General features: G+C 47.9%; 1 protein-coding gene across 3 annotated transcripts in view; it reads left to right on the top strand.

Annotated features, from left to right (window-relative positions):
• The window catches only part of PSD (pleckstrin and Sec7 domain containing), a 1,402,592-nt gene that overhangs the window by 1,362,713 nt on the left and 13,629 nt on the right, over positions 1-26,250 (top strand). For all 3 annotated transcript variants that reach the window (XM_069610471.1, XM_069610469.1, XM_069610470.1), the window contains exon 17: positions 9,456-26,250. This exon is cut by the window's right edge and continues 13,629 nt beyond it. In XM_069610471.1, coding sequence (XP_069466572.1) covers positions 9,456-9,704 — 249 coding nt within the window. In that variant the 3' untranslated portion in view covers positions 9,705-26,250. The remainder of the gene's footprint in view (positions 1-9,455) is intronic.

Here is a 26,250-nt window from a genome sequence, read left to right as displayed (position 1 = left end):
ACGAACTACATACTTTTCGGAGTCAATATTGATCTGGAACTCACCAATTCCTTCGAGCCAGTGAAGCAACTGGTTATCAACGCGCCCCTGCGCTCAATGCAGGATGGAGGGCTCATCTTTTCAAACCATCAGGTGAGACTATAAAAGGGGACATCAAAGGTGATCTGTGGGGAGAACAGCGGGGGTGGGGGGATTTACGCTCAACCCCACAGGTGGTTAATTCCCTTTCTCCATTTACAGAAGAATATTCCTACGGGCCAAGCAAACGAAGCTAGGTGGGCCAGTCCAGTCCGTCATCTCGGTCCTATGCTTCACACTGGTGGAGACCGCAGCTGTCCAGTTCAGATCGTCGCCTCTGTGGGAGCCAGGTGAGCGTAACAGAACGCAAAGCCTACCCACAAATTCCCACCCGGGCGTTATGGATACCTCAGAGACTGACCAATTGGCCCAATTACTAGGGGAACAGAGGGCTGAAGTGCATTCCGCCCGTCAAGAAACCAGTGCTCTTAGGAGAGAACTGATTTTGTCAAAGGAGCGAACTAATGACCTTGCTTGGCAACTATTGCAAAGCCAGGCCGGACAAGCACCCCTACCTGGTTCCGGGGGAAATCCCGCTCCTGTGTTATCTAGTAACCCTTTGCAAATAAACCTACCAGGACATATTCCATTAGCCCCACCCGAACGCTTTGCCGGAGATTCCAAAAGGTTTGCCATGTTTATGAACCAATGCTGCTTGCACTTTTTATGCAGATCTGGAGCCTTCCCAAACGATCAAGCCAAGGTAGCCTTTGTATTGTCATATCTCAGCGGCAGTGCAGCTGATTGGTCAATTCCACTAGTTACTCTGGATGACCCAATTCTTCGGGATTTTCAGGGCTTTCAAACTAGCATGGAAAGACTATTTGCCCGGCACTCCCAAGGACAGGCCCTGGATAACAAACTTTTGTCCCTACGACAGGGTAACCAGGACCTTCTATCCTACAGCGCGCCCTTTAATAGGGTAATAGTGGAAACTGGATGGCCTGAGGTAAAACGAATCACGTTATTTCATCGAGGGCTTCGAGGAGAACTCAAGGATGTCTTGGCTCAAGTCGTGAACCCACCTCAAGACTGTGCTGAATATAGACTTAGTAGTCCAGTTAGATCACAGACTTCAGAACAGAAAGGCTGATCGAGCCAAGTTTGAGAATCGGGTGTTGGTCAAAACCCACGCTAACCCCAAAGGAGCAGATGCTTCAGAACCCATGCAAATCGGAGGGGTTAAAGGACCCTTAAACCAGAAGGAAAGAGAAAGGAGACGGCAAATGCAATTGTGTCTATATTGTGGAACTTCTGGACATTTTCTACGGGATTGCCCTGTAAAACCACCCAAGAAGGTGGTAGGAGCTGCTGATAAAAGCCATATGGAGTCAGACTTGGGAAACAACCACGCCCGACAAGCGTAGAGGTCCACTTGCCGAGCTTGAAGAAGGATACTCGGACCTCGCATTTCATCATACCAATGGTCCTCGTAGATCCAGGGCAGCCATTGCGTATGCACGCAGTAAGGGCATACATTGATAGCGGGGCCATAGGAAACTATGTGGACTATGAATTGGCTTCCAGGATGAATCTACCTCTCTGCCGAAAAACCACCTCAGATGTCATCACCACAGTCGATGGAACTGAAATTGCCTCCGGGCCTGTAACTCATTCCACAGCAGAGATGACACTATTGGGTGAGGATGGGCATCGAGAGACTATTGTGTTTGATCTAATCAAAGCCCCACAGTTCCAAATAATACTGGGGATACCTTGGTTGGAAACACATAATCCTTGTATTGATTGGTGAGAGAAGAGAATAACCTTCCCGGATTGTGCACAAACCTGTTACCCAAAGAAAAATCAGAACGCAGGCCTGGCCACAGTAACCACAGCAGTCATGCAACTACCTCCAGAATACCAAGAATTCCAGGATGTCTTCCAAAAGGAACAGGCAAACACCTTACCTCCTCACAGATCGTACGATTGTCAAATCGATCTCATACCCGGTGCACAACCCCCTTGTAGCAGGATCTATGCCCTTACGGAACCTGAGAACCTTCACCTACGACAATACTTAGACCAGTACCTTGCCAATGGCTTTATTCGCCCATCCAAGTCCCCTGCATCTTCAGATTTGTTCTTCGTACCCAAAAAGGAACGTGACCTCAGAACGTGCATAGACTACCACGCATTGAACCAGATAACTGTTAAGAACCGATACCCGTTGCCTCTGATCCCTGAACTACTAGACCAAGTGAAGGACGCTTGTATATACACTAAATTAGATCTCCAGGGGGCATACCATCTGGTACGTGTAAAAGTGGGCGACGAATGGAAGACTGCTTTCCGCACTAAGTATGGGTTATTCGAATACCAGGTGATGCCTTTCAGGTTGTGCAATGCACCAGCAGACTTCCAATACTTCATGAACGATGTCCTTCGTGAACTGATTGACGTTTGTGTTGTCGTGTATATCGATGATATTCTAGCATACTCCTCTTCAGAATCTGACCATGTGAAGCACGTCCGAGCAGTGCATGAGAAATTGCGCCGGCACAAACTATATGCAAAACTAGAAAAATGCGTTTTTCATGCCACAGAAGTTGAATTCCTTGGGTTTATCCTGACCCCAAAGGGAGTCCAAATGGACCCACGAAAGGTGGACGCAATCCTTAAGTGGCCATCACCAAGTTCAGTTAAAGGAGTACAAACCATGCTCTGCTTTGCCAATTTCTACCGCAGATTTCATCACAGATTTTTCACATGTCGTACATCCCATCACAGCACTCTTGCGAAAAAATAAACGCTTTATGTGGACTGAAGAAGCTGAAAATGCCTTCCAAGAGCTGAAAGCGAAATTCCCGTCTGCACCTGTGTTAAAGCACCCGCGCCCTGAACTTCCATACATAGTGGAAACTGATGCATCCAGTCTATCCGTGGGAGCTGTCCTGTCTCAAAAGGACCCTGAAACTGGCCAGCTTCACCGAGTAGCATTTTGGTCCAGAAAATTCTCGGCACCCGAGTTAAACTATGCGGTTACCGACAAGGAGTTATTAGCCATTAAATCCGCCTTCAAGGCTTGGCGGCACTATCTTCTCGGTGTCAGGCATACCATTACTGTGATCACCGATCACCGAAATTTACAGTATTTAAAAACAGCCAAGGCCCAATCGTCACGTCAACTCCGATGGGCATTGTTCTTTGCCAAGTTCGATTTCGTGATAACCTATCGACCAAGTTGTAAGAATGGTAAAGCAGACGCCTTATCCCGAATAGGGATGGGAGAGGCAGAAGTGAACCCAGAACCAGTACCTATAATTTCCGAACAAAGGATTCTTGGCATGACTACTCTACAGACACTAGAGGACATTCAGGTAAAGATCCAACAACTCTTTGATCCTACAGCCCTGCAGGACTGGGTAAAGAAAGGCCCGGACTACTCTGTCACCAATGATCTGCCTTATTACCAAGGACGGCTTTTTCTGCCACACAAGGAACTACAAGAGCTAGTTATTTCCCGTTATCATGATATCCTAATGGAGGGGCACCCAGGTATTGCAAAAACTGAAGCTAAAATTAAAAGACACTTCTGGTGGCCCACCTGGCGAAAGGATATTAAATCATTTGTGATGTCTTGTGGCATTTGCGCCCAAAACAAAAGTCAAAAGAAAAAAACAGCTGGTCTCTTACAACTTTTAGATATTCCGCCTTCACCATGGCACACCTTATCATTAGACTTTATTACCGATCTACCTCCTTGTAATGGGTTTAACACCATTCTAGTTATTGTGGATCTTTTTTCCAAGATGGCCCACTTTATTCCTTTAAAAGGACTACCTTCAGCCTCAATCCTGGCCAAAGAATTCCTCGAAAACATTGTTCGCATACATGGATTTCCGTCCGTGTTGGTCTCTGACCGGGGCAGTCAATTCCTTTCACATTTCTGGAAGAAATGTCAATTGGCGCAAATCGATGTGAGATTATCGACCAGTCACCACCCCCAGACCAATGGTCAAACGGAGAGGACCAACCAGACTCTTGAACAATACCTGCATTGTATGTTACATCAGACTGAGAGTAATTGGAAGGACATTCTTTGGATCGCCGAATATGCATACAATAATTCAGTACATTCTGGAACTGGACAAAGCCCCTTTTATACCCTATATGGGCACCACCCTCGAACCTCAGACCTTGACTCACCCCAACACTTAGAAATGCCTGCAGTGGACCATCTACACGCTACGATTACACAAGCCTTTAAGGAGGCAACTGCACATTTAAAACAGGCGAAGGAGAAATATAAGAAAGATGCTGATCTGCATAGAAGTGATACTCCACAGTACCAGATAGGGGACCAAGTATGGTTGGCCACAAAATACATACCTCTCAAGGGAACGCGGACCTTTAACCCTAGATATTTGGGACCTTATTCTATTAAGAGCATTATCAACCCAGTAGCCGTCAAGTTGGACTTACCTGCTAATATGCGAATTCACCCCGTCTTTCATGTGTCACTTTTGAAACCAGTGCAACCAGGGACAAGACTCACCAAGCCACCAGACCCCATCCTTATAGACGGGGAACCCGAATTTGAAGTTACGAACATCCTGGAGTCCAAGATGGTGAAGTCAAAACTTTTTTATTTAATCGACTGGAAGGGTTACGGACCACAGGAAAGGTCTTGGGAACCTAGTGACCACGTGCATGCACCTCGATTGGTGAAAAGATTCCACCGAAATTTCTCAGACAAACCAAAACCACGGGGAAGAACGACTTTAGGAGGGGCCTTGGGGGGGAGTGCTGTCATGATGCCTACCCCCGGGGAACCAGACCAGGTCCAGCAACCCCGGAAGCAGGCATCAAGTTATTTTGAGCAAGCCCAAAAAACCCCTGCTAGGGGCTGTTTGGGTGCGGTCCTGGCGCCCATGGCGCCAGGCTCATATGGAGAGTCAGTCCTGGCACCATAGGCGCCAGACTCATAAAGTAGAACTTACCTGATGCAGACCATGCTGCAAGCTTACCTGATGCAGACCATGCTGCAGAGCTCCAAGCCAAATGAGGCTTGGAAGGGACTATTTTACCTAGGGACTATTTTTTACTCGGGTGGGGCTGGGGAGGAATACTTACCTGGGACTACTTTGGAGGCTATTTAAACCACGCCCGAAGAGCAGCACACGCTTCGCGTTATTCTGCATCCAGCAACGTAACGCTCACCGTGTCTGCAAGCCTGCATCCAGTCTTCTGCCACGCCTGCCTCGAGTCTGCAGCTCCTAGAAAAAGGGAGGAAGAGAAGGAGAAGAGGTTAGAATAAGAGCAAAACCTTCGATCCTTACCTGAATTCCGGATCCACCGCGCCTTCGAGCTGGAAGAAAGAAGCATTTTACGCGCGCCGCCTCGCCTGCTGCAGCACTGCGCTGAACTCACCGGCCTTCGCAGCATCCTCACGATCCACCACATCCTTCTGCACGTTCCGCCGCACTCTGGCACCTAAGGGGAACACAAGAACAGCAAAGGTGAGCCAAGGGAATAAACAGAGGCAATAGTAACTACCCCCATAGACTTACCTGATTACCGCCGGGGGTACTATTCCTCTTCACGGGTCGGCGCAGTCTCCGTTGCATCCTCGACGTACCCCGGCCCCTAAGGGGAACAAAAGGACAACAAGGTAAGACGAAGGGACAAAACAAGGGGAACTCTTCTCACCACAATAGACTTACCTAATTTTGCCGCCGGTGGCATTATTCCCCGAACTTCATATTTTCTCTCCACACCTGAATAAGGGACCAAGCCACAGGTTACATTCTGACCTTATTTTATTGAACTGTGTAGGATAAGCAAAATCCTTACCTGAACTTCGTCAGCTACCACGAGGAACTCTTCGCTGAGGTCTAGCTGCAAACTGCAAGGAATCGGACAAGAGTGAAAGTCAGACATGTGAACTCTTACGAACTACATACTTTTCGGAGTCAATATTGTTCTGGAACTCACCAATTCCTTCGAGCCAGTGAAGCAATTGGTTATCAACGCGCCCCTGCGCTCAATGCAGGATGGAGGGCTCATCTTTTCAAACCATCAGGTGAGACTATATAAGGGGACATCAAAGGTGATCTGTGGGGAGAACAGCGGGGGTGGGGGGATTTACGCTCAACCCCATGGGTGGTTAATTCCCTTTCTCCATTTACAGAAGAATATTCCTACGGGCCAAGCAAACGAAGCTAGTTGGGCCAGTCCAGTCCGTCATCTCGGCCCTACGCGTCACACTGGTGGAGACCGCAGCTGTCCAGTTCAGATCGACGCCTCTGTGGGAGCCAGGTGAGCGTAACACTCAGTCAGGTTAGACTGATCATCATTCTCAGCCTTGGCCCCCACGTTGTGAAACGCACTCTCAACCCACATCCGACTCACTGAAGATCTCATGTCTTTCCGCAAATTACTGAAAACTTGTCTCTTCCCCTAAAACCGACCACAAACTCAAACCAACTCAAACTGGATAACAGCATCTCAATGACTACCAAATACTAGATCATAAATAGCAATGCAGCATCATGATCCAAGCGACAAATCATTAACTAATTAACCTCTATGGGTTAGCTAAAAGACAAACAAAATAGAACAAGCAAAAAGGATCAAACCAGCGAAGTAGAAATAAAAGAATGTGTTGTACGAGAACAGTAAAGTGGATGAAATTATAGAAATGGGCAAATAAATGTAATGGATAAGAGGAACAATGTGGACGAGAGGCATAAAGTGGATAACAACAATTCAACTAACCCAAACTGCTAGATCTTAAATAACAATAATACAAATAACAATACAACATTTAGATCCAAGCGAGAAATCGACAACTAATAACCTCTGATGTAAAATAAAGACAAACAGAATAAAATGTGTAATCTAGATCAAAGCAGTGAAATAAGAAAATAATAATAAATAAATGAATAAAAATAATGTGAATACAGTAATGCGCCTGAAATTAATGAGATGGATGAAATGATTGCAATGGACGAAAAGGAACAAAATGGATGGAATGAATAAAGTGAAGAGGGTGGAAAGATAAATATACGAGACTGATGAGTACACAGACAGATGGCACGGAATGTTTAAGTGCATGGTATAAATGGAAAGTACACAATAGACGATTTGACTACATGAGACGGGTCTAGTGGATGGGACTAATCGAGAGCAAGGAATGGATCGAATGTGTACGACAAGTGAGATGGGCTGAACCGATAATGCAAAACGGATGAACGAGGGAGTGGAGCAGATGAAGTCGGTGGAGTGGGCGAAGCGCGTTGAGCGGATGAGTGTGTTGAGCGGATGAGTGCGTAGAGCGGGTGAGTGCATAGAGCGGATGATTGCGTAGAGCGGACGAGTGCGTAGAGTGGATGTATGCATAGACCGGGCGAGTGCGTAGACCGGTCGAGTGCGTGGAGCGGATGAGTGCGTGGAGCGGATGAGTGCGTGGAGCGGATGAGTGCGTAGAGCAAGCAAGTGCGTAGACTGGACGAGAGCATAGACCGTACGAGTGCGTGGAGCAGACGAGTGTGTGGAGCGGACGAATGTATGGAGCGGATGAGTGTGTGGAGCGGATTAGTATGTGGAGCGGATGAGTGCGTAGAACGGATGAGTGCATAGAGTGGATGAGAGCGCAAAATGAATAAGGGCACTGAACGGATGAGAGCATGGAACAGATAAAAGTGTGGTGCGGATGTACGTTGTGGTGCAGATGTAGGTGGTATGAGTGGATAATAGAGTGGAGCAGATGTAGGGTGCTTGGAACGGACTGGTGTACATGGAACGGATTGGAGTGCATGGGACAGATTGGAGTGCATGGAACGGATTGGAGTGCATGGAACGGTCTGGAATGCATGGTACATTTGAAAGAGCATGGAAAAGAACGGCTCTGAGTGCTTGAAACGGTCATAATGCATGGAACAGTCAGAGTACATGGAACGGATGAGTACATAGAACTATTGGAGTGGGCCCGATCTCAAACACCTAAGGTAAACCACCATATCACATCACCACGCTTACTCTCTTCTTACACCACCACTCAACTAGAACACAGCGATACTATGACACCATTCGGTATAGCTGTTCTCATACCATCATCTGCCTCATACTCCCCATCAAACTAACTAAATACTGCTGGATACGCACCCCCAGCCGAGGCGTTCTCCTCAGGCGAAACGCAGCCAGGTTCGTTCTGGATAATACCTGCCAGAGCGAACACATACTCTTGATCTCTCAACCACCACACCTACCGCTAAAAAGCAGCTAACACACGAATGCCACAACAGCTGCACACATACCCGGTGCTCACTCGCACCTTTGATTGCCTCTATTCTCTCTACTGACTTGAACTTCGGTTCCCGAGGGCGTTCAACCTACCAGCGCCTGGAGACCATACCAATGGTACATAAGGTGCTATATAAATGCAAATTAACATAACATAACATGTACCTGTGGCGGTGTGGCTAGATAGTGGTACTATGTATATTTAGAGACTATAGGTAGTTTGAGAGTATGGAACCTGTGGTGAAAGGGGTGGCGTTTGGACATGAGTGGTTGGGTGGGTAGAGTAAGGAAATGTATGTGCAAGCCTATTGAATGAGGTGTTGGATGTGCCTGTGAATATATGAGGATGGTGAGCGGATCAATGTATTTGCTGTTTGGGTCGTTAGGAGGGTGGAGTGTGAGAATGTGTCCGTGGGGTTGTTTGGTTGTGTGAGGGTGATGCTGTGTATGCTTACTATACATGACGGTAAGGATATGCCTCTTAGAGGGCAGGGGGATACACAAGTTGCCTAATGTGCAATTATTGATACTCCTGCATGAGCTCATGTTGGCTAATCCAGCCTGATAGCTTTTATTAATAATACAACAATAGATCAGTATTGCAAGTCCCCTGATTGCTCTTATGATCGCTAACCTACTGCCACTTGTCCTTTATAGGAAATCATCTACCCATGCAAAATACTTTGCTAACCATGCTTACTAATGTTGGGTGATGTCAAGATTACTAATGCCTTGCCAGCTTGTCAGTATTGCAAATCCTTATTGAGAACCCTAATTCTGCATGAACGTCCTTGCTAATCCTGTTGTCATTATTTCTCTGTAATGTGCAGTGATGTGAGCGTTATTGACCAATGCACTTGAGAAACATGTGCTTGAAGTGGAGGGTATGGATCCTAATTAAAGAGGCTTCTGGTTGAAAATAAAAATGTAAACTGCCTTGAAAATGGTTTTGTATTCTTGATTAGTGACCAAGTACTTTGTTTCAAATTCGGAAATATTTAACACTGTTTAAATTTTACCTTTCACAGTATTTGCAACACACATGGACAAATCTCATGTTTCAGTTACTCTTAGCTGTGTTTGTCATCAGTACATTTATAGTAACATGTCATGTTCCTTTTTGTCTTTAGAAGTCTCGATATGGTACTTATGCTATGCTACTGCGAGCTAAACTGAAAGCCGGCACAGAGGACTTGGAGGCATTTGAAAAAACCATGTTTGAGTCTACAGAGATTGATGAGGATGGATTGAAGAAGTCACGTTCCAGCCCATCCCTGAACCTGGATCCTCCAGCAACATCCGCCAAAGTCAAGCGCAATGTCTCTGAGCGGGGTAGCTCCAGACCAACATACAGCAGTAATAATCCACAGAAACCTTAAGAATCCTTCTTCGACAGAACAATGGAAATAGGGATGGATGTTGTTTCTCCACCCAAATCATGCTACTGCTCCACTTACTGGAGGTGTCCAGGCCTGGCCCGAGAAGCAACTTGCATGATTTAACACTTCTCTTGGTAATACTCCTTGGGGCGTGTGAACACACCGGGTTGTCCTGGAATCCATGTAGGTTATCTCTGTGGTAATGGGCAATCAAAGGGACTTTCGGTTCCCTCACTCATCCTTTGGGGGATGACATGCCAGAAAGAGTTGGGTGAAAAATTAGACACTGATGGACGTTTCCATGCTTAAAATCCACTTAACTCCCCGCATGCTTTGGATTGCATTCGGTGCTCACACCAATGATATTATAAGCCATGACTCACAAAACTCCAACCGGGTTGAGCTTAATTTTTTATCTTTAGAATTTACTATCACACCTCCAAAATCAAGAACAATGACCAAGAACACAATGGTGTTCAGAAGCTGATGAAATCTTAAGCATTCTGGGACCCAAAACACAGCACAGACATTCAGAGTATCTTCCCGGGGGACTGTGAAAGTATAAGAAAACCTCCAACTCTTAAAAAGGGCATTTTACAGAGTTTTTATTGTTTTACATTTTATATGAGAGAAAGTCTAATGACCCTCATCCGTGGAGAAAGCGGGCAGCTTGCTTATGGATTTCGAAAAATGTGTTGCATGGACACAGTTTGGGATGAACAGACAGAACTTAAAGGACATTATAGGATGATTGCCCTGAGGGATTTGGGATCGCGTTGACTGACTCAGCGACAGTGCCGTTGCCACCCAGTTTCTTACTGGATTTCAATTTTTTGTGACACATTTTTGCACTTTTACTACTCGAGGAGGATAAAAGAAATGTGAGGAATTTTTGTAGTTTTTGATTCTCTGTTTTTCGGGAATAGGGAAATATTTCTGTTTTTGACAAATTTTGAATGCCAGTTTTTACTATTGCACCAATGGGGAAAACTCTAAAACAGCAAGGGGGGAGGCAGGACGGACAAGATTGAGGCATCTGCATGTTATGCAGACTACGCAAAAAAAAACTTCTCTTGGCCTCCGTCCTCTGTTTCCAGAACATCAGACTAAGTTAGACACCTTATGCGTCCTGTCACTGGACTAAAACCAACAGAATTCAGTCAACACTATCGTTTGTAATGTGACTATTTTGAGGGTACAGTGTACAGGGTCGAGATTAATAATAATAATAATAATAATAATCACTGGTAAGAAGTTAATAGTCAATGTATTTTTACCTGTCCAAACTCTCACCCACACATCTTCTTAGTGGATCAACAATCAAAACATATTTCAAATTTGTTGACGTTCACTTCATCTGCTTATGAAAAACTATCCTTAGTTAGACAACTATGACAAAACTGCACAACTTACGTTTCCATCCCAAAATCCACCATACCAAATATCTCATGGTGTAGATTTTGCCGCTTCTTCTCTGGGAATTATTAGTTGATTTGAAAAAACAATTATTTTGCTTATGTGCCCCTTCAGATTGTGTTTTTTGGGAATGCAGGGTTTGGTTGAACAGTTTTAATAGATCACTGTAAACTAATTGCAACAACATATGTTGAACGTAAGTAAAGACATGCATTTTGTAAGATAGTGAAAAGGTTCTTAACAAGCCGCACTAATTGAAAATAAGGTTTTCCTCGTGCAAACCTGAAAAAACTATGTTGGAGTTCCCTGACATCATATCACAGACCATGAGATTGCAGGCCTCAATTTGTCTAGCCTACATATCATTTATTCTACATATAATGCTATTCCTTGACACACAACAGCATCCTTATCTTATTCTTATCATTGTCTTTTATCTCTTAGTTTTGTCCATGGCTGCTTTCACACTCAAGCCTCTATCCTTTCCTACTGTGACTTTTAAGCAGTTTTGCCCAACATTCTTTCTCGTGTAAAACCAGACAGATTTGGCCATTCTGAGGAGTTAATCGGGCAGCTGGAGTTCTATCCAAAAATGTAACAGCAGATTATATTTTGAAAAAACCTTGTGATAAAAGGTTAGTGAATTGTTTAGTTGATTTGAGATCAAAGGGCCCCACAGAACTCAAACCTTTTTACCTCTTGAACTATTGATTGCGTGTGTGTGAATTTATATCAGGAGAAGGGAAAACTCTTACACAATTGCACACGCCAATATTTTAGTTTTCTCACCAACCCTGTTGAGTAATGTTTTATTGTTATTGTACATTTAAAAAAACTGTTTTGTACCTTGGTCCCCCAAAGACAAACATAGTATTCACAATTAATGGCAAGCTCATACAGAAAACAACAGACTGCAACACTGATTTGAGCACACCATGATTGGTCTACCTAATGGTAATTCCTTGGAATTCAGTTAAAATGTTTATGCTCAGTTTCCATCTTTAAACCCTTATTCGTCAAGCTAGAAGAAATGAGAGCCTTAATTATATTAAGGACGGAGGATTTGTATGCAGTATTTTTTATTGTGTTTGCATCTTATTAGTAGCAGCAAAAAACGTGTGAAAGCAAGAAGGTACACTTCCCATCAAATATTGGGAAATTTCAACCAATCTGAAAACAAACAGTCAGTAGGTAGGAGTGTAGCCAAATGGAGTCAGTAAACAGAACCATGGAATTGGGTTAATAGTTTTATTTTCACAACTCTCTTTTCTGTGATCTATTTTTACCTATGCATCTTTAAGTCCTTTCTTTTATTGTTGGATTGTTTTGAAAATTGTGTACCTTCTAACACCCTTTGCCTTCCCCCTTACTACTTCTCTCACTCCCCTTCATTTATATTTTTTCTTTAGTTGATTTTATTTGACCCCCATTAAAAGTGCAAATTAAACAAGATCACAAATGGTAGTGTACTGTAAAAAGACATCAAATAGAATAGTCTATAAGCATCCACTGGTACTGTCTTAATCTCCTCTTTCTGTGATTTGATGGACTTAAACTTGAAGAAGACTTGGCAGTTCAAAACATCACAGGCCTTCCGTCAGAGCAGTTCAGTATGCATTATTTGGGCTCCCTGCATGTGTGTCTACTACACTATGCACAATAAAACCAAATGACTACACTTGAAAGCACAAAAGGAAAGGTAAACTGTGAAATTATAGGAAATAATAGAAGCGGTGCGTTAAAACTTGCCCATGCCATTAATAAAATCAAGAGTTTACTCCACATTAATTATCACATTTTATTGCAAGACTGAGGGCCTCATTACACGGTAGGCGGTAAGGGTTTACCGGTACCGGTATTTTACCGGTACCGGTAAATCCTTACCGCCTTACTATGAGGTCCCTTTGCGGGTTGGGGTATTTAACGCCTGCTTTTTGCAGGCGTTAAAAACCAACCCGCAAAGGGACCCAGGGAGCTCATTACGTCCCGCAATTTGCGGTGCCATAATTAGCGCCTTCCCCATTCCCATTATGCCCTATGGGGCAAAAATGGGAATGGGGAAGGGCAATGGGGGAAGGGGGAATTACTGCCCCGCCAACTTTGGAATAAGGCGGTAATTCCCCTTTCCTCCAAAGCGGTACCGGTAAATTACCGGCATGAACCATGGCGCTAATAGCGCCATGGTTTACCGCCTACCGTGTAATGAGGCCCTGAGTCTTTTACTATGCATGTTTAAAGGCTAGTTAGAGCATGTATATACATGTATGATCAGTAAGTTTAAAGTAGGAAGTTGAATTCCCTAACAAATAATTCGCATCTTTCACAACATCGCCCTGTCTTGCATCTGCAACAAATATTCTAAAAGCAGTTTTATGCAAACAAGAGGCCTGCGAACCGCAAGCAAATGCACACTGAAAACTGCAAAAGCGAATTTGTCTTTTTGTATTCAAATCTTGACTGAACAAGCAGAATTGGAGGAACAACTAGATTGTATGACTTCCTTTGAGAATGTTATGGTGGGATGTTGTTGACAGGATTTGAAGGGCCTCATACAGCTGACCATCGTATGAGGCACAGTGTAATTACTAAGAAAACACTGAGTACAAACCAGTGGTAGAGAACATCTTACAGTATGGTTTTCTTGGAAAAAGTCAGAGTATCTAGTCAGAAAGGCCTTCCAGACATCTATAGACCCTCCCATCTGAGACTGCCATAACAAAAATAAAAGAAAGCAAAATTAAAGACATAGCTACTGAAAACCGTGAATCTGAAACCCATTCTCTCTTTGCTGGCACGTGGTGTAAGGTCCAGGTAGATACTCCAAGGGAGTCCCTTTGAAATACAACATATCATTTGAAATGACCCACTGAAACTGCTTTAAAAATGTATAGGTCAATGAGCGCCGGTTGGACTCTGGAGAAAAAATGGTCTACTAATACTTCACCTCTGAAGGAAAAGGTGTAATCCACACACCAGCTAGCTCTTGCAAACATAGCAATTCTAAAATTGTCTACTGCAACCTTCATCTTCAATAACTGTAGATGAATAAGGAGGCATCATTCAAAGTTCTAAAAGCAGCCGGAAGACAGCATGTTAGTGTTAAATAGAAAGCAAACCATATGTCGGACCTGTGCGTAAGCCTGGAAACCTGCAGATAAAACAAGAAAATGGTAAAATGATCCAGAGAATCTGCATAAATGTCCAGAAGAGCTAGATAAACTCACTCATGCATGTCAGCGGGGTGTCGTCAGAGGTGAATTGAAGAAATAATATATTCAGCTGAAAGGCAAAAAGGATCAACCTACAGCAGATCCTTTTCTCTCACAGAGACTGGATAATCACCCAGCGCAGTCTACAGTCACTATAAGCTTCTGACTTTCTGAATTCTGATCTGCAACAATATTGCAGAGGTCCTGAAAATACTAAACTGAAAGGAAAAATGCTGGTGCAGGTTGAGATGTTTGGCCAGGCCCAACAACAATTTGAATTTCATTCCTCTGCTTGAGTTGAAACATTGTCTACTTCAGGGTGACAGCAGCAAGGAGTTCTGTCCCTTTCACTTCCAGGTGAAAGACTCTACCTAGGACCAATCATCCATGTGAAAATATTTGCCTATTCATCTCTCGGACCCAGCATGCTTATGTCCGACTCTAACACAAAGTTTGAAGAATTCCTTAAATTAGTATTTGCATATACATCCTATGAGCAGTGAAAGGGATACGCCTGAAAAATCAAATATTTCTCATTGAAAATTCAATCCAAGCAAAGAAAGGGTTAAGGCACCAATCATCCCTGTAACATTGCCAACGCCTCTTGTTACCAGGGTTTGTTTGCGAATTATGTATTACTTATCTGAAGGGTCAAATTAGGATGATGACCTGGAAAGTGTGCTTAGACAGAAGAAGAAACAGTTAAAATGATACTTTATAATTACCTTATGCATAACTGAGACATACCGTAAAGTATCACACAGTATCTCTGTGAGAAATGGGCTCAACATCAGTGCTCAGCATAAAAAGTATTCCTAAAGGTAGGTGTTCTTTTGTGATAACTGAGTGAAGAAAGAACAAAAAAATAAAGCCAAAAGAAACAGGTTGTTTATATTGTATGGCTAATACCGAGGTATCCTCACTGCTTTCGATGGGGAAGCCCCTTTCCATGAGGGCAGGGAGGTGAGGCCACTACCCGATAGTCCCGCTGGGGGTGGCACTCAGAGGGTGGACTGCCTGGGGAGGTAGAACCCCATTGAGAGAAGTGACCACTTCTGGAGACTGTGGTATCCCATTGACCATCCCACCTTCCCACATGACCCCTCCTATTCCCCATTACCTGATACTTTATGTGCTGTTGTAGCACATCCACAAGGAGAACCCCTGGGAAGAGGCCACGAGGAATGATGATCACACGTTGTAGTCTTTCAGGCGCTCCTATTGGTCAGTTGAAGTAGGAGAGGGAAGAGAACGAAAGCGTCTTCAGCTTCGATCCAGGACGGACTGAGAACTCAGCAAGGCCCAGGCAGACCCAGAGTGCAGAACGGCAGTCAGTGTCCTGGAAGGCAGCATGCTCGCAGAAAGTACGTGACCAGGACACTCTCTGGTAACCAAGGCTGCTGGCGTGGAACAAAACTGCCAGAGAACTGCAGGGAAGGGACGCAGAAGATGGACCGAAGTCCTGAGAAGCCAGGAAAGGCGCCGAAGATCCTGGGAGACCTGCGAACAGCCGGAAGGCGACAGCCCAGACCCTACACGTACATGAGTGGCTGATCACAGAGCTGGGGAGATCCAGAGAGTCAGAGGGCCCCGAAGCAAAGCAGGAATGCAATATCCACAGAGGCAGAGTAACCTAATAAATGGCATCTGGGACCCATACTACGAAGACATATCCCTACCAGTTACTAAGGGGAACAGAAACTGTACAAGACTAAGTGGCACACATAACCCTTGGCAATAGAGTAAACCAAGGCTGTGGATCAAGTGGAAAACAGATTAAGAGAACGCTGGGCATAACCTATTGAAGGGGGTATTGGACCCGTACAGCAAAGGCTTTCCCCTATCAGTACATAAGGGGAACAGGAACTGTACAGAATTAAGTGGCACACACAGACCTCTTATGTCCTGTCCCCTTTCCTCCATACTGCATGGGCGTCCCTCGCTAGGGACAGGAGACGGAACCTTTTTCACCAGAAAAAACCTTCTTTCCCATTCAATTTAGAGGTGTGCGAGGGTGCGGCCCTGGGAGCATGCGGTCACCTGACTCCGCCCACCGGCGCCACTCCCAGTCTCCTTTTCCGCATCGATGGGAACGGGCCGATTTCACTAGCGCTCCTGGGCTTGGCTTCAGCCATGTAATACCACTTGCTCTTCCCTGGATACTTTCTTCTGTCTTTTTGTCTCCTTTTATCAATCAGGTTCTCGGTCCTCTGGCGTCACGCTCCTCCCCGGCGCATGTCGACTTCAGCTTGCTTCAGTAGGTGTCCAGCCTGTGAGGGGCTCTCCCCTACATCCGATTCCCACGCTTTTTGCCTCCGCTGCCTTGGCCTGACCACGGCTGGGAGAGTGGTACCGCGTGCAATGCACTTTCATCCCATGCTCTGAAAAACAGACTAGCTAGGTGGAGGGAGCTCTTCGAGAAGTCGCCTCCAGAGGACTTGAAGGACTTCGTCAGACATAAGTCAAGTCCCAAGGGAGGGCCGCTCTTTTCCAGCGCACCACGCAAGGGTGACTCCTTCCCAGGGAAATACCCCGGCAGGAGGAACCTCTCAGGTTCTCACACCAGCTCTCACCGAGGCTAGTTCAGCTACCGGCCGCCAGGCCGAGGGGTCTGTAGATGCTTCCGGAGACAGTGCTGAGGGACGGCAAGGTTCTTTTACCTGGTGTACACCTGAGGGGCTACGCCCTTGTACCGGCAACATGTCTAAGGGGGCGCCTGCACGCAGCACTGCCGGCGATTCTGCCGACAGCGACAGGCCTACCAGGCCTCGGCCTGAGGTGCAGGGTAGGTCTCATGCTCCACCGCCAAGAGTCCTTGAGGAGGCCGGTCCCAGTGAGCCAAGCACCACGACTGCAGCACGTGGCATGCAGCTCAACAAGACGGCCGCTTCGCCAGCCAAGATGGCCGCTCGTTCGATACCGCCCCGAGGAACGAAGCAGGTGGGAGAACGAATTACAAGGTGGGACTGGTGTCAACCAGGTACGTGGCCTACAGCTTATCCAACAGCATCGCAGGGCAGGTTTACCCCGCAACTAGCTAGACAGAGTATGCACCGGCCCCAGCAGCGGTCCGCTACCCTGTCAATTTCACCTGCCACCCCACGGCCTGCGAGCACAGGTTCTTTAAGTACCTCACTCTCATGAGATCTCCTCAGATGGGGGCCATCCTTAAGGATTTGATCAGGGACATGCTCCCTCCGACCCCTCTCCCTGCGTCTATGGCAATTCCTCCTATGGCTCCAGTGCCGCAGGCCCCAGTGCAGCCCCTGCTGCCCACGCTGGCTCCTTCGATTCCAGCTCCCCTGCCTCCCACAGTACAGGTCGTTCCGTACCAGCCTCTCCTGCAGCCTGCGGCTCCGTTCTCTACACCTCTGCTCACGATGCCCAGCACTCCTCCACCCACTCCGGACCAGCCGGACGCCCTGGTGAATACAGATGAGGAAGAAGACCCCTACACACCATCGTCAGCCAAGGCCTTACACAAACAACTCGCAGGTCTGGCAGAGTACTTGGGCCTTCCTCAACCCGAAGTCGAACAACCGGAGGTGGGGGTACTTGCCGAGGTCCTCACTCTATGCCCCGCGACTAGAACGGGGATCCCGATGCAGAATGACGTCATGCTGGCTAAGAATGGATGGCTCAAACCCTACTCGGCCCTGCCTGTCAATCGGTGCCTGGATGCCAAGTATAGGCAAATGGAGGGGATCCACTTTTGCTGTTGGCCCACCCTCAACTGCACTCTTCGCTGATTGCTGCGTCGTCATTCTACTCAAAGCCTCAGTCGTCCTCGGCGCTGTTAGGCAAGGAGGAGAAGATCTTGGAGGCATACGGGAAGAAGCTTTATTCCAACGCTACGCTGCATCTTCGTCAATCCAACGCAGATGCTATGATGGCAGCCGTTAACCATAGGCTTTGGCAGGAAATAGCCGACTTCCTTCCAGAACTGCTAGTACAGAGCCAGTCACGTTTCAAGGCGGGACTGGCATAGGCTAAAATGGTGGTGCAAGACATCATGGAGTCAACTGTGGCCCACATTGACACCTCTGGCCGGGCCATATGCATCGCTGCGGACATGAGAAGAACTGCCTGGCTTTGGGCTACTAAGTTTAATCCAGACGTCCATATTGGACCTTCCCTTTGAGGGTGGTGACCTCTTTCACTCCATCACCGATGAGGAGCTAGATAAAAAGAAAAACAGTTCGCGAACTGCAAATTCTTTATCTATCCTCACATCAACGCTCTGACAAAGGGCAGCGTTCGGGGTGTTCCGCAGCTTCCAAGAACGGAGATCCAGGCAGCCTGACCGTTCTCCAAGTCATTACCATTGTAAGCAACAAAAGGGGAGCAGCAAGGGCTTTTTTCAGTCCCCCTCCTCTGCAACAGCCTGAGAGGGAAAGAAGGCATGATGCATCCCTTCGGGTCCACGTGTCTCCGGTGGGGGCAGGCTTGCCCTTCATGCTCAGTTTTTGCGTAAGAAGTTTGCGGACCCCTTGATCCTCTCTGTAGTATCCAGGGGGTACCGCTTACCGATTCCTTCCTCTCCTCCCTCCTCCCCTCCACTCCACTCCCACAGATTGGGACAGCAACTCTGATGGCGGAAATTTGGTCGCTCGTCGAGAGCAAGGCAGTGGAAGAAGTCCCAGACTCCCAGCGAGGGTTGGGCTTCTACTCCAGGATTTTCACCATACAAAAGAAGACCTATCCACCCTCAACCTCTCGCTCCCTCTTCAAAAATTCAAGATGGTTACCACAGCACTCATTGCGGAGACATTGTGCAGGGGAGACTGGATGTGCTCCCTGGATCTGAAGGAAGCTTATCTACATGTACCGATTTGGCAGCCGCGTCGCTTCTTTCTGCGATTCAGGATCATGGGCTGCCATTTCCAATACAATGTGCAACCCTTTGGCCTCAATTCAACCCCTAGGGTATTTTTACCAGGCACATGAATGCAGTGGCAGCCCTCTTCAGGGCCCAGGGCCACCAAGTCTACATGTACCTGGATGACTGGCTCGTCAGGGCGAGATCTCCGGAGACGGTGCACCACACTTCCTCCACCCTTATGATTACACTCCATGAGCTGGGATTTTCGAACAACCTCAGGAAGTTTCAGCTGCAGCCTATGCAGACACAAGGGCCTCATATGGGACACAAGCTCCGAGAGAGTTTTCTCCTCGGAGGACAAGCTCACGGCCATCAAGAGAGCCACTACTCACTTCCTCACCCGAGAAGTGACCTCGGCCTGGTGGTACCAACATCTATTAGGTATCATGGCAGCGGTCCTACTGGCCATACCCCACATGAGACTCAAGATGAGGAGATTACAGCTGCACTTCGCAGCCTCCTGAAAACAGGAGCGGGGCTCCCAAGCGGAGCTGGTCAGCATTCCTCTTTCTCTCCACCCAGACCTCACATGCTGGTCCTGGGGATTGCAACCTGCGGATGGGCAAGCCCTTCCGGCAGCCGGCCCTGCAGGTCAACATCAACACTGATTCCTGTAGGAAGGCTGGCGGGCCACTCTGGACAACCACACTGCCGGAGCCGGAGTCTCATATCAACTGACTGGAGCTGAAAGCCATCTGGCTAGGTCTCAAAGCTTTCCTTCAGCTAATTGCGGGCAAGGTCGTCCTCATCCAGACCGACAACTCCACCAGCATATACTTTGTCAACAAGCAGGGGGGTACTAGGTGCCCTCCACTGTTCAGCCTAGCGATCAGCATGTGGTAATGGGCCCTGGAGAACAACATCTACCTGACGGCCATCCACCTGCCGAGTGAGTCTAACCTGGAGGCGGACAGGCTCAGCAGACTGAGAGCGGACGATTACGAGTGGCAACTGAACGATCAGGTGCTGCTGGAGATCTTCAGCAGATGGGGGCATCCTCAGGTGTATCTCTTTGCCTCCTGGGACAACAAGAAGGGCCAGCAGTTTGCGTCCTGGCAGGGGAAGAGCCCCAGCGCCCTGGGCGATGCATTCCAGATACAGTGGAATGGCATGACCACATATGCCTTCTCTCCAACACCCCTGATCCAAAGGGTGATCTGCAAGATAAAGGAATCTTGTCACCTCAGCATCATTCTGATAGCTCCGTGGTGGCCGGCGAGACTGTGGTTCTCAGAGTTTCTCAGCCTCTCGGACAGGCCTCCCATTCACATGTCGATAGGCCCAGCTCATTTTCTTACACAGCAGGGGGCAGGCTCATCCACCTGCTCCACAGAATTTAGCCCTTGTAGAGTGGTTCCTGAGCAGGTCACGCTGAAACACATAGGTCTATGTCATAATCTGTGCTGTGTGTGATTATAGCTATGAGTGTTGTGTTGGTTGAAGAGAGGGACATATGTCATAATCTGTGCTGTGATGGATTATGGCTATGAGTGTTGTGAATGTGGTGATGTCACTAACATTCTAGGTGGAGTGTTGGTGTGGTGATGTCACTGGGACTCTGGTGGAATGTTGATGTATGTTTGGTGTGCAGGGTTCTACTGGTGACAGTTGGACCTAAGCTGCTGGGCTAGATGGATGTCCCAGTGCCTTCTCTACTAAATAACTAAGAGAATAAACCTACATGTAAACTACTTACCTTCTGGTGTTCTTGATTGGTGAAGGAGACTTAGTTTATATCACTGGCGACGAGGATGGGATTGCTGGGAAGGGGCAGTAAGTGAGAGGCTCTGCCTTCCAGGGTGACATCTATCCAGCATCAAGGAGATGCAGGCCGGGCGGTGCAGTGAAGGTCCACGGCTGGGAACCTGTCTTGGCGGAGCACATAACCGGTGGCACAAGGAGGAATTGCCAGGCGGCTCTGTCAGCAGGTCGGGTGGTGCAGAGTTCTGTGCCAGGTTCCAGGGTGGGGTCTTGTGACCCCAGTGGCCAGTGGTTGGCTGAGGGCATCTTGACTGGCGGTCCGGAGCAACAGAGGGGATGTCGGCCGGCGTAGCGTCCAGCGAAGGAACCGCTGGTGGGCGTTCTGCAGGTGAGCCGGAGGTGCAGTGTGGGCAGACGGCAGCGTTGGCAGAAGTGTCCTCAGTGCATCGGAGGAGTAGACGGGATGTGGATGTGAGGAGGGTCCCAGCTCCGTGGGCCAAGCGGCGACGCATTCAGGCGAATGATTCCGCTGTGGGGAGGAGCGGAGACGCGGCCGCACAAAGTGTTCTGCGGGCGGATGAATATAAGACGGAGCGCCGAACTGCAGGCGCAAGGGTTGCTGGAGCAGTGGGGCCAAGCAGCGTTGTTGTTGCTCTCATGGTGTTGGGAGCAGCTATGATGACGTCGGTTGGGGGAGGGCCGACGCCACGACTGGCGTTCCGGCGACATCAGCTGGAACGCAGCGTTGAGTGCCTCTCTGGCGTTGGTGTGGAACGCAACATTCTGCAGGAGGATCACGCCGGCGCTGAATGTGGAAATTCTGTCACTGCAGACGTGAGGCTGGCTGGAGCAACGGGTCCAAGCAGCGATGTTGCTTTCATGGTGTCGGGAGCAGCTATGATGACGTCGGCTGTAGGAGGGCCGACGCTGATGGGAGGAGGACTCGTGTTTGGACTGGCGTTCCAGCAACATCGGCTGGAACGAAATGTGGGATGCCTTTCTGGCGTTTGTTTGGAACGCAACGTTCTTCATGAGGGTTACGCCGGTGCTGGATGTGGGAGCCGTGGTGTTTCGGAAATGCTCAGAAGTTGGAGTGGGACACTTGCCAGAGTTTCGTGCTTCACAAACAGTCCGGCAGTAATGAAATAAGTGACTTTTTGGCACAATTGGTGGGAGTGGATGGCATTGATGTGAGAACTCATTTGTCACCGGAAATGGAGGGAAGCTCTATGATCGTGTCTGGATTTATGGACGTCTACAGTGAGTGCAATGGAAGGCGGTGGTTGCCACTTGCAGGTGATTTCACAAGAAGGCTGGCAAGGTGCCATACTTGCCATGCATTTTGTGTTTTGCATTTCAGGGACATGTTGGGGTTTGGCGCAGGGTTTTTAGCGCCATGGACTTGATCGGGTCATCGCTTACTGTGGGTTTTACATGTTGTCCTGCAGTGTTTTGTTTGTCGTGTTCCTAGGGGCATTACCCCAGGTTATGTGTGGATGATGCCAGTACTTTTAGGGGCAGTGAGGTGCTGTCTGGTCAATTTATGGGGGCAGTGAGGTGCTTTCACTGCATGCACATGCTGGGATTGTGGCACAGAGGAATTGCAATTATGTGTGCATTTCATGGATATTTTGGGGGTGGTGCAAGAACTTTGGCGCCATTATGGTGCAAGAACTTTGGTGTCATGACGTCTGTTGGTTGTTGTTTGTAGGGGCATGTCCCCTGGTTATGTCTGCATGCTGCTGGTGTTTTTAGGGGCAGTAAGGTGCTCTATAGTGGGCAGTTAGGTGTCACTTAGCGGGCAGTTAGGTGCTACCTGGGTCATCTTTGGGGGCAGTGAGGTGCTGTCCAGCGGGCAGTGAGGGGCTGTCTGGGTCATTTTTGGGGGCAGTGAGGTAATGTTTAGCAGGCAGTGAGGTGCTGTCTGGATCAATATTGGGGGCAGTGAGGTGCTGTCCAGCGGGCAGTGAGGTGCTGTCTGGGTCATTTTGGGGGTAGTTAGGTGCGGTCTAGTGGGCAGTGAGGTGCTGTCTGGTTGTTGTCAGGGGTAGTGAGGTGCTGCCTGGGTGTTTTTGGGGCAGTGAGGTGTGTCTGGTCATCTTCGGGGGCAGTGAGGCGCTGCTGGTGTTTCAGGGGCAGTGAGGTGCTGTCTGGTGGTTTTAAAGGGGCAGTGAGGTGCTTTATGGTGTTTTTAAGGGCAGTGAGGTGCTGTCTAGCGGGCAGTTAGGTGCTGTCTGGGTCAATTTAGGGGGTAGTGAGGTTCTGTCCGGTGTTCTTAAGGGTAGTGAGATGTTGCCTGGATTTTAAGGGGGTATCGAGATGCTTCAGTGTGGTGTTAAGGGGTAGTGAGGTGCTGCCTGGTATTGTAGAGGTTTAGTGAGGTGTTTATGTTTTGGAGGTTTTAGGAAAGGCAGGAGTTGTTTATATTCATTTTAGGGAGTGATTCTGGGGTGGCATAGTGAGGTGCTGCAGCCCAGTTGTTTTAGGTATAAGAGGTGTTTTCGGGGGCAGTGAGGTGCTGCTGGTGTTTTAGGGACAGTGAGGTGCTGACTGGTGTTGTAGGGACAGTGAGGTGCTGTCCGGTTGTGTTCTGGTGTTTTAGGGACAGTCAGGTGCTGTTTGGTGTGTCGGGACAGTGAGGTGTGGTCTGGTCGTTTGTAGGGGCAGTGGGGAGCTGTCTGGTGTTGTTAGGGACTGTGAGGTGCAGTCTGGTGTTTTTAGGGGCAGTGAAGGCTGTCTGGTCTTTGTAGGGATAGGGAGGTGTTTGGTTGTTTTAGGGGCAGTGAGTTGCTGTCTGGTGTTTTTAGGGGCGGTCTGGTGTTTTTAGGGACAGTCAGGTGCTTTTCCCTGGTTATTTGTGGATCATGCTGGTTTTGAGGGGTAGTGAGGTGCTGCCTAGAAATCATATGTGGTAGTGAGGTGCTGCCTGGAATGTTTTAAGTGGTAGTGAGGTGCCATTTAAGGTTTCAAAGGGGTAGTAAGGTGCTGCCCGGGTATTTAAAGTGGTAGTGAGGTGCTGCTTGGTTAATTTAAAGGGCGGCTAGGTGCTGGTTATTTTAGAGGGCAGTGTTATGCGGTCTGTCGTTTTTCAGGGACTGGGAGGTGCTGTCTGGTTGTGTTAGGGACAGTGAGGTGCTGCCTGGTGTTGTAAGGATAGTGAGGTCTGGTTGATTGTTTTTAGTGGCAGTGAGATCCTGTATGGTGTTCTAGGGACAGTCAGGTGCTGTCTGGGTCATTTTGGGGGCAGTGAGGTGCTGTCCGGTTGTGTTCTGGTGTTTTAGGGGTAGTGAGGTGCTGTTTGGTTGTTTTAGGGGCTGTGAGGTGTGTTTGGGGGCAGTGAGGTGCTGCTGGTATTTTAGGGACAGTGAGGTGCTGTTATTGTTGTTATTCAGCTGGTTGATAGCGGAGTGTTGGTTCTTCCATGTCGGGTTCATTCAGCGGGTTTGTAGCTGAGTGGGCTCAGGTCTGGGGAGAGCTTGTGGTTGAGTTAGTTTTCGGTTTTCCATTAAGATCTGGGTTAGATCTTGGGGTGTAGTGGTTTGGGTTCGGGGGGAGTAAAAATGGTTGAGCTATAACATTTCTGGTAAAGTGCACTTATGGTGGGTTTCTACCATGGGTATAGTTTGGTGTTATTGAAGAGAGGGGCATATGTCATAATATGTGCTGGTCATGATGATGGCCATGAGTGTTGTGTTGGTTGAAGAGAGGGACATATGTCATAATCTGTGCTGTGTGTGATTATAGCTATGAGTGTTGTGTTGGTTGAAGAGAGGGACATATGTCATAATCTGTGCTGTGATGGATTATGGCTATGAGTGTTGTGAATGTGGTGATGTCACTAACATTCTAGGTGGAGTGTTGGTGTGGTGATGTCACTGGGACTCTGGTGGAATGTTGATGTATGTTTGGTGTGCAGGGTTCTACTGGTGACAGTTGGACCTAAGCTGCTGGGCTAGATGGATGTCCCAGTGCCTTCTCTACTAAATAACTAAGAGAATAAACCTACATGTAAACTACTTACCTTCTGGTGTTCTTGATTGGTGAAGGAGACTTAGTTTATATCAGTCTATCACAGGAGGCTAACCTAGAAATCATTCAGGGCGCAATGAGCAAGGCTACTAGGAGCCAGTACAAGAGTAAATGGACTAGGTTCTGTCACTGGGTGGACTCTAAAGTGATCAACCCGCTTACGTGTGCTTTGGATGATGTCCTCTCCTTCTCTGCACACCTTTCTCACTCAGGCTTGCAGTTGGATACATGCCGCACCTATTTGGCAGCCATAGGGGCCTACAGAAATTCAGAGGAGGATGTCTTCTCCTCTTCTAACCCTCGCCAGACACTTTCCGCCCATCAAAAAACCACACCCTGTGTGGGACCTCAATGTAGTGTTGGGTGCTTTGGCGCACAGACCATTCAAGCCAATGGCGTCCGCGGACCTCAGGCTGGTCATCATTAAAACAGCTCTGTTGGTGGGCCTCACCTCTGCTCGCAGAGTCAGCGAGATCCAGGCACTGGTGGCTTCAGAAACCTATACTACTTTTCACAAGGATAAGGTGGTCCTGAGAACACACCCTGCGTTCCTACCTAAGTTAGCCTCTGCTTTCCATCGAAATGAGGAGATAGTTTTACCTATGTTTTTTGCTGACCCTAAAAACGATGCTCAGAGGGTATTGCCTGGTCTGGATATCAGACATGCTCTGAAATTCTATATGGACAGGACCAAGGGCTTCCGCAATTCGGACATTCTGTCACCTTCGGAGGGGGGGGGTCAAGGCCTTGTTAACAGGCATCCAAGGCCTCTATAGCAAGGTGGATGGTTTCGTCCATCAAGGAGGCCTATGAGTGGCAGCATAAACAGCTTCCAGCTAACATGCACGCCCGTGCTGTCAGAGCCAAGGCCACGGCCATCGTATTCCAGTGGCAGGTGCCGTGGCAGGTCATCAGCAGGGTGGCCACCTTTGGCTTTCTGTAAGCACTACTGTTTGGACGTCGGCTCGAAGTCAGACACGGCTTTCCGACAGGCGGTTCTAAGGAATCTGTTTTCTTATGGAGGGTCTCCTCTCCACCCTGCGGCTATGTTCTGTTGTAATCTCCCATGCAGTATGTTAGAGTATAGTTCCCTTTCCTCCATATGTCCCACCATCCTCCCCCCTAATAATACTGGTGTCATTAGGCAATTTTAAATATTGTCGACGCATCAATGGGGACTGAGGAGTGGCGCCAGTGGGCGGAGTCAGGGGAGCGCACGCTCCCAGGGCTGTGCCCCCACGTGCCTCTAAATTTAAAGGGGAGGAAGGTTTTTTCTGGTGAAAAAGGTTTTGTCTCCCTCCCCTAGCGA

Source organism: Ambystoma mexicanum, chromosome 8 (assembly GCF_040938575.1).
Source record: "Ambystoma mexicanum isolate Mex_15411 chromosome 8, UKY_AmexF1_1, whole genome shotgun sequence".
NCBI lineage: Eukaryota > Metazoa > Chordata > Amphibia > Caudata > Ambystomatidae > Ambystoma > Ambystoma mexicanum.
Note: the sequence above shows the minus strand (reverse complement) of the source record. Positions and strands in the feature narration are given on the sequence as shown.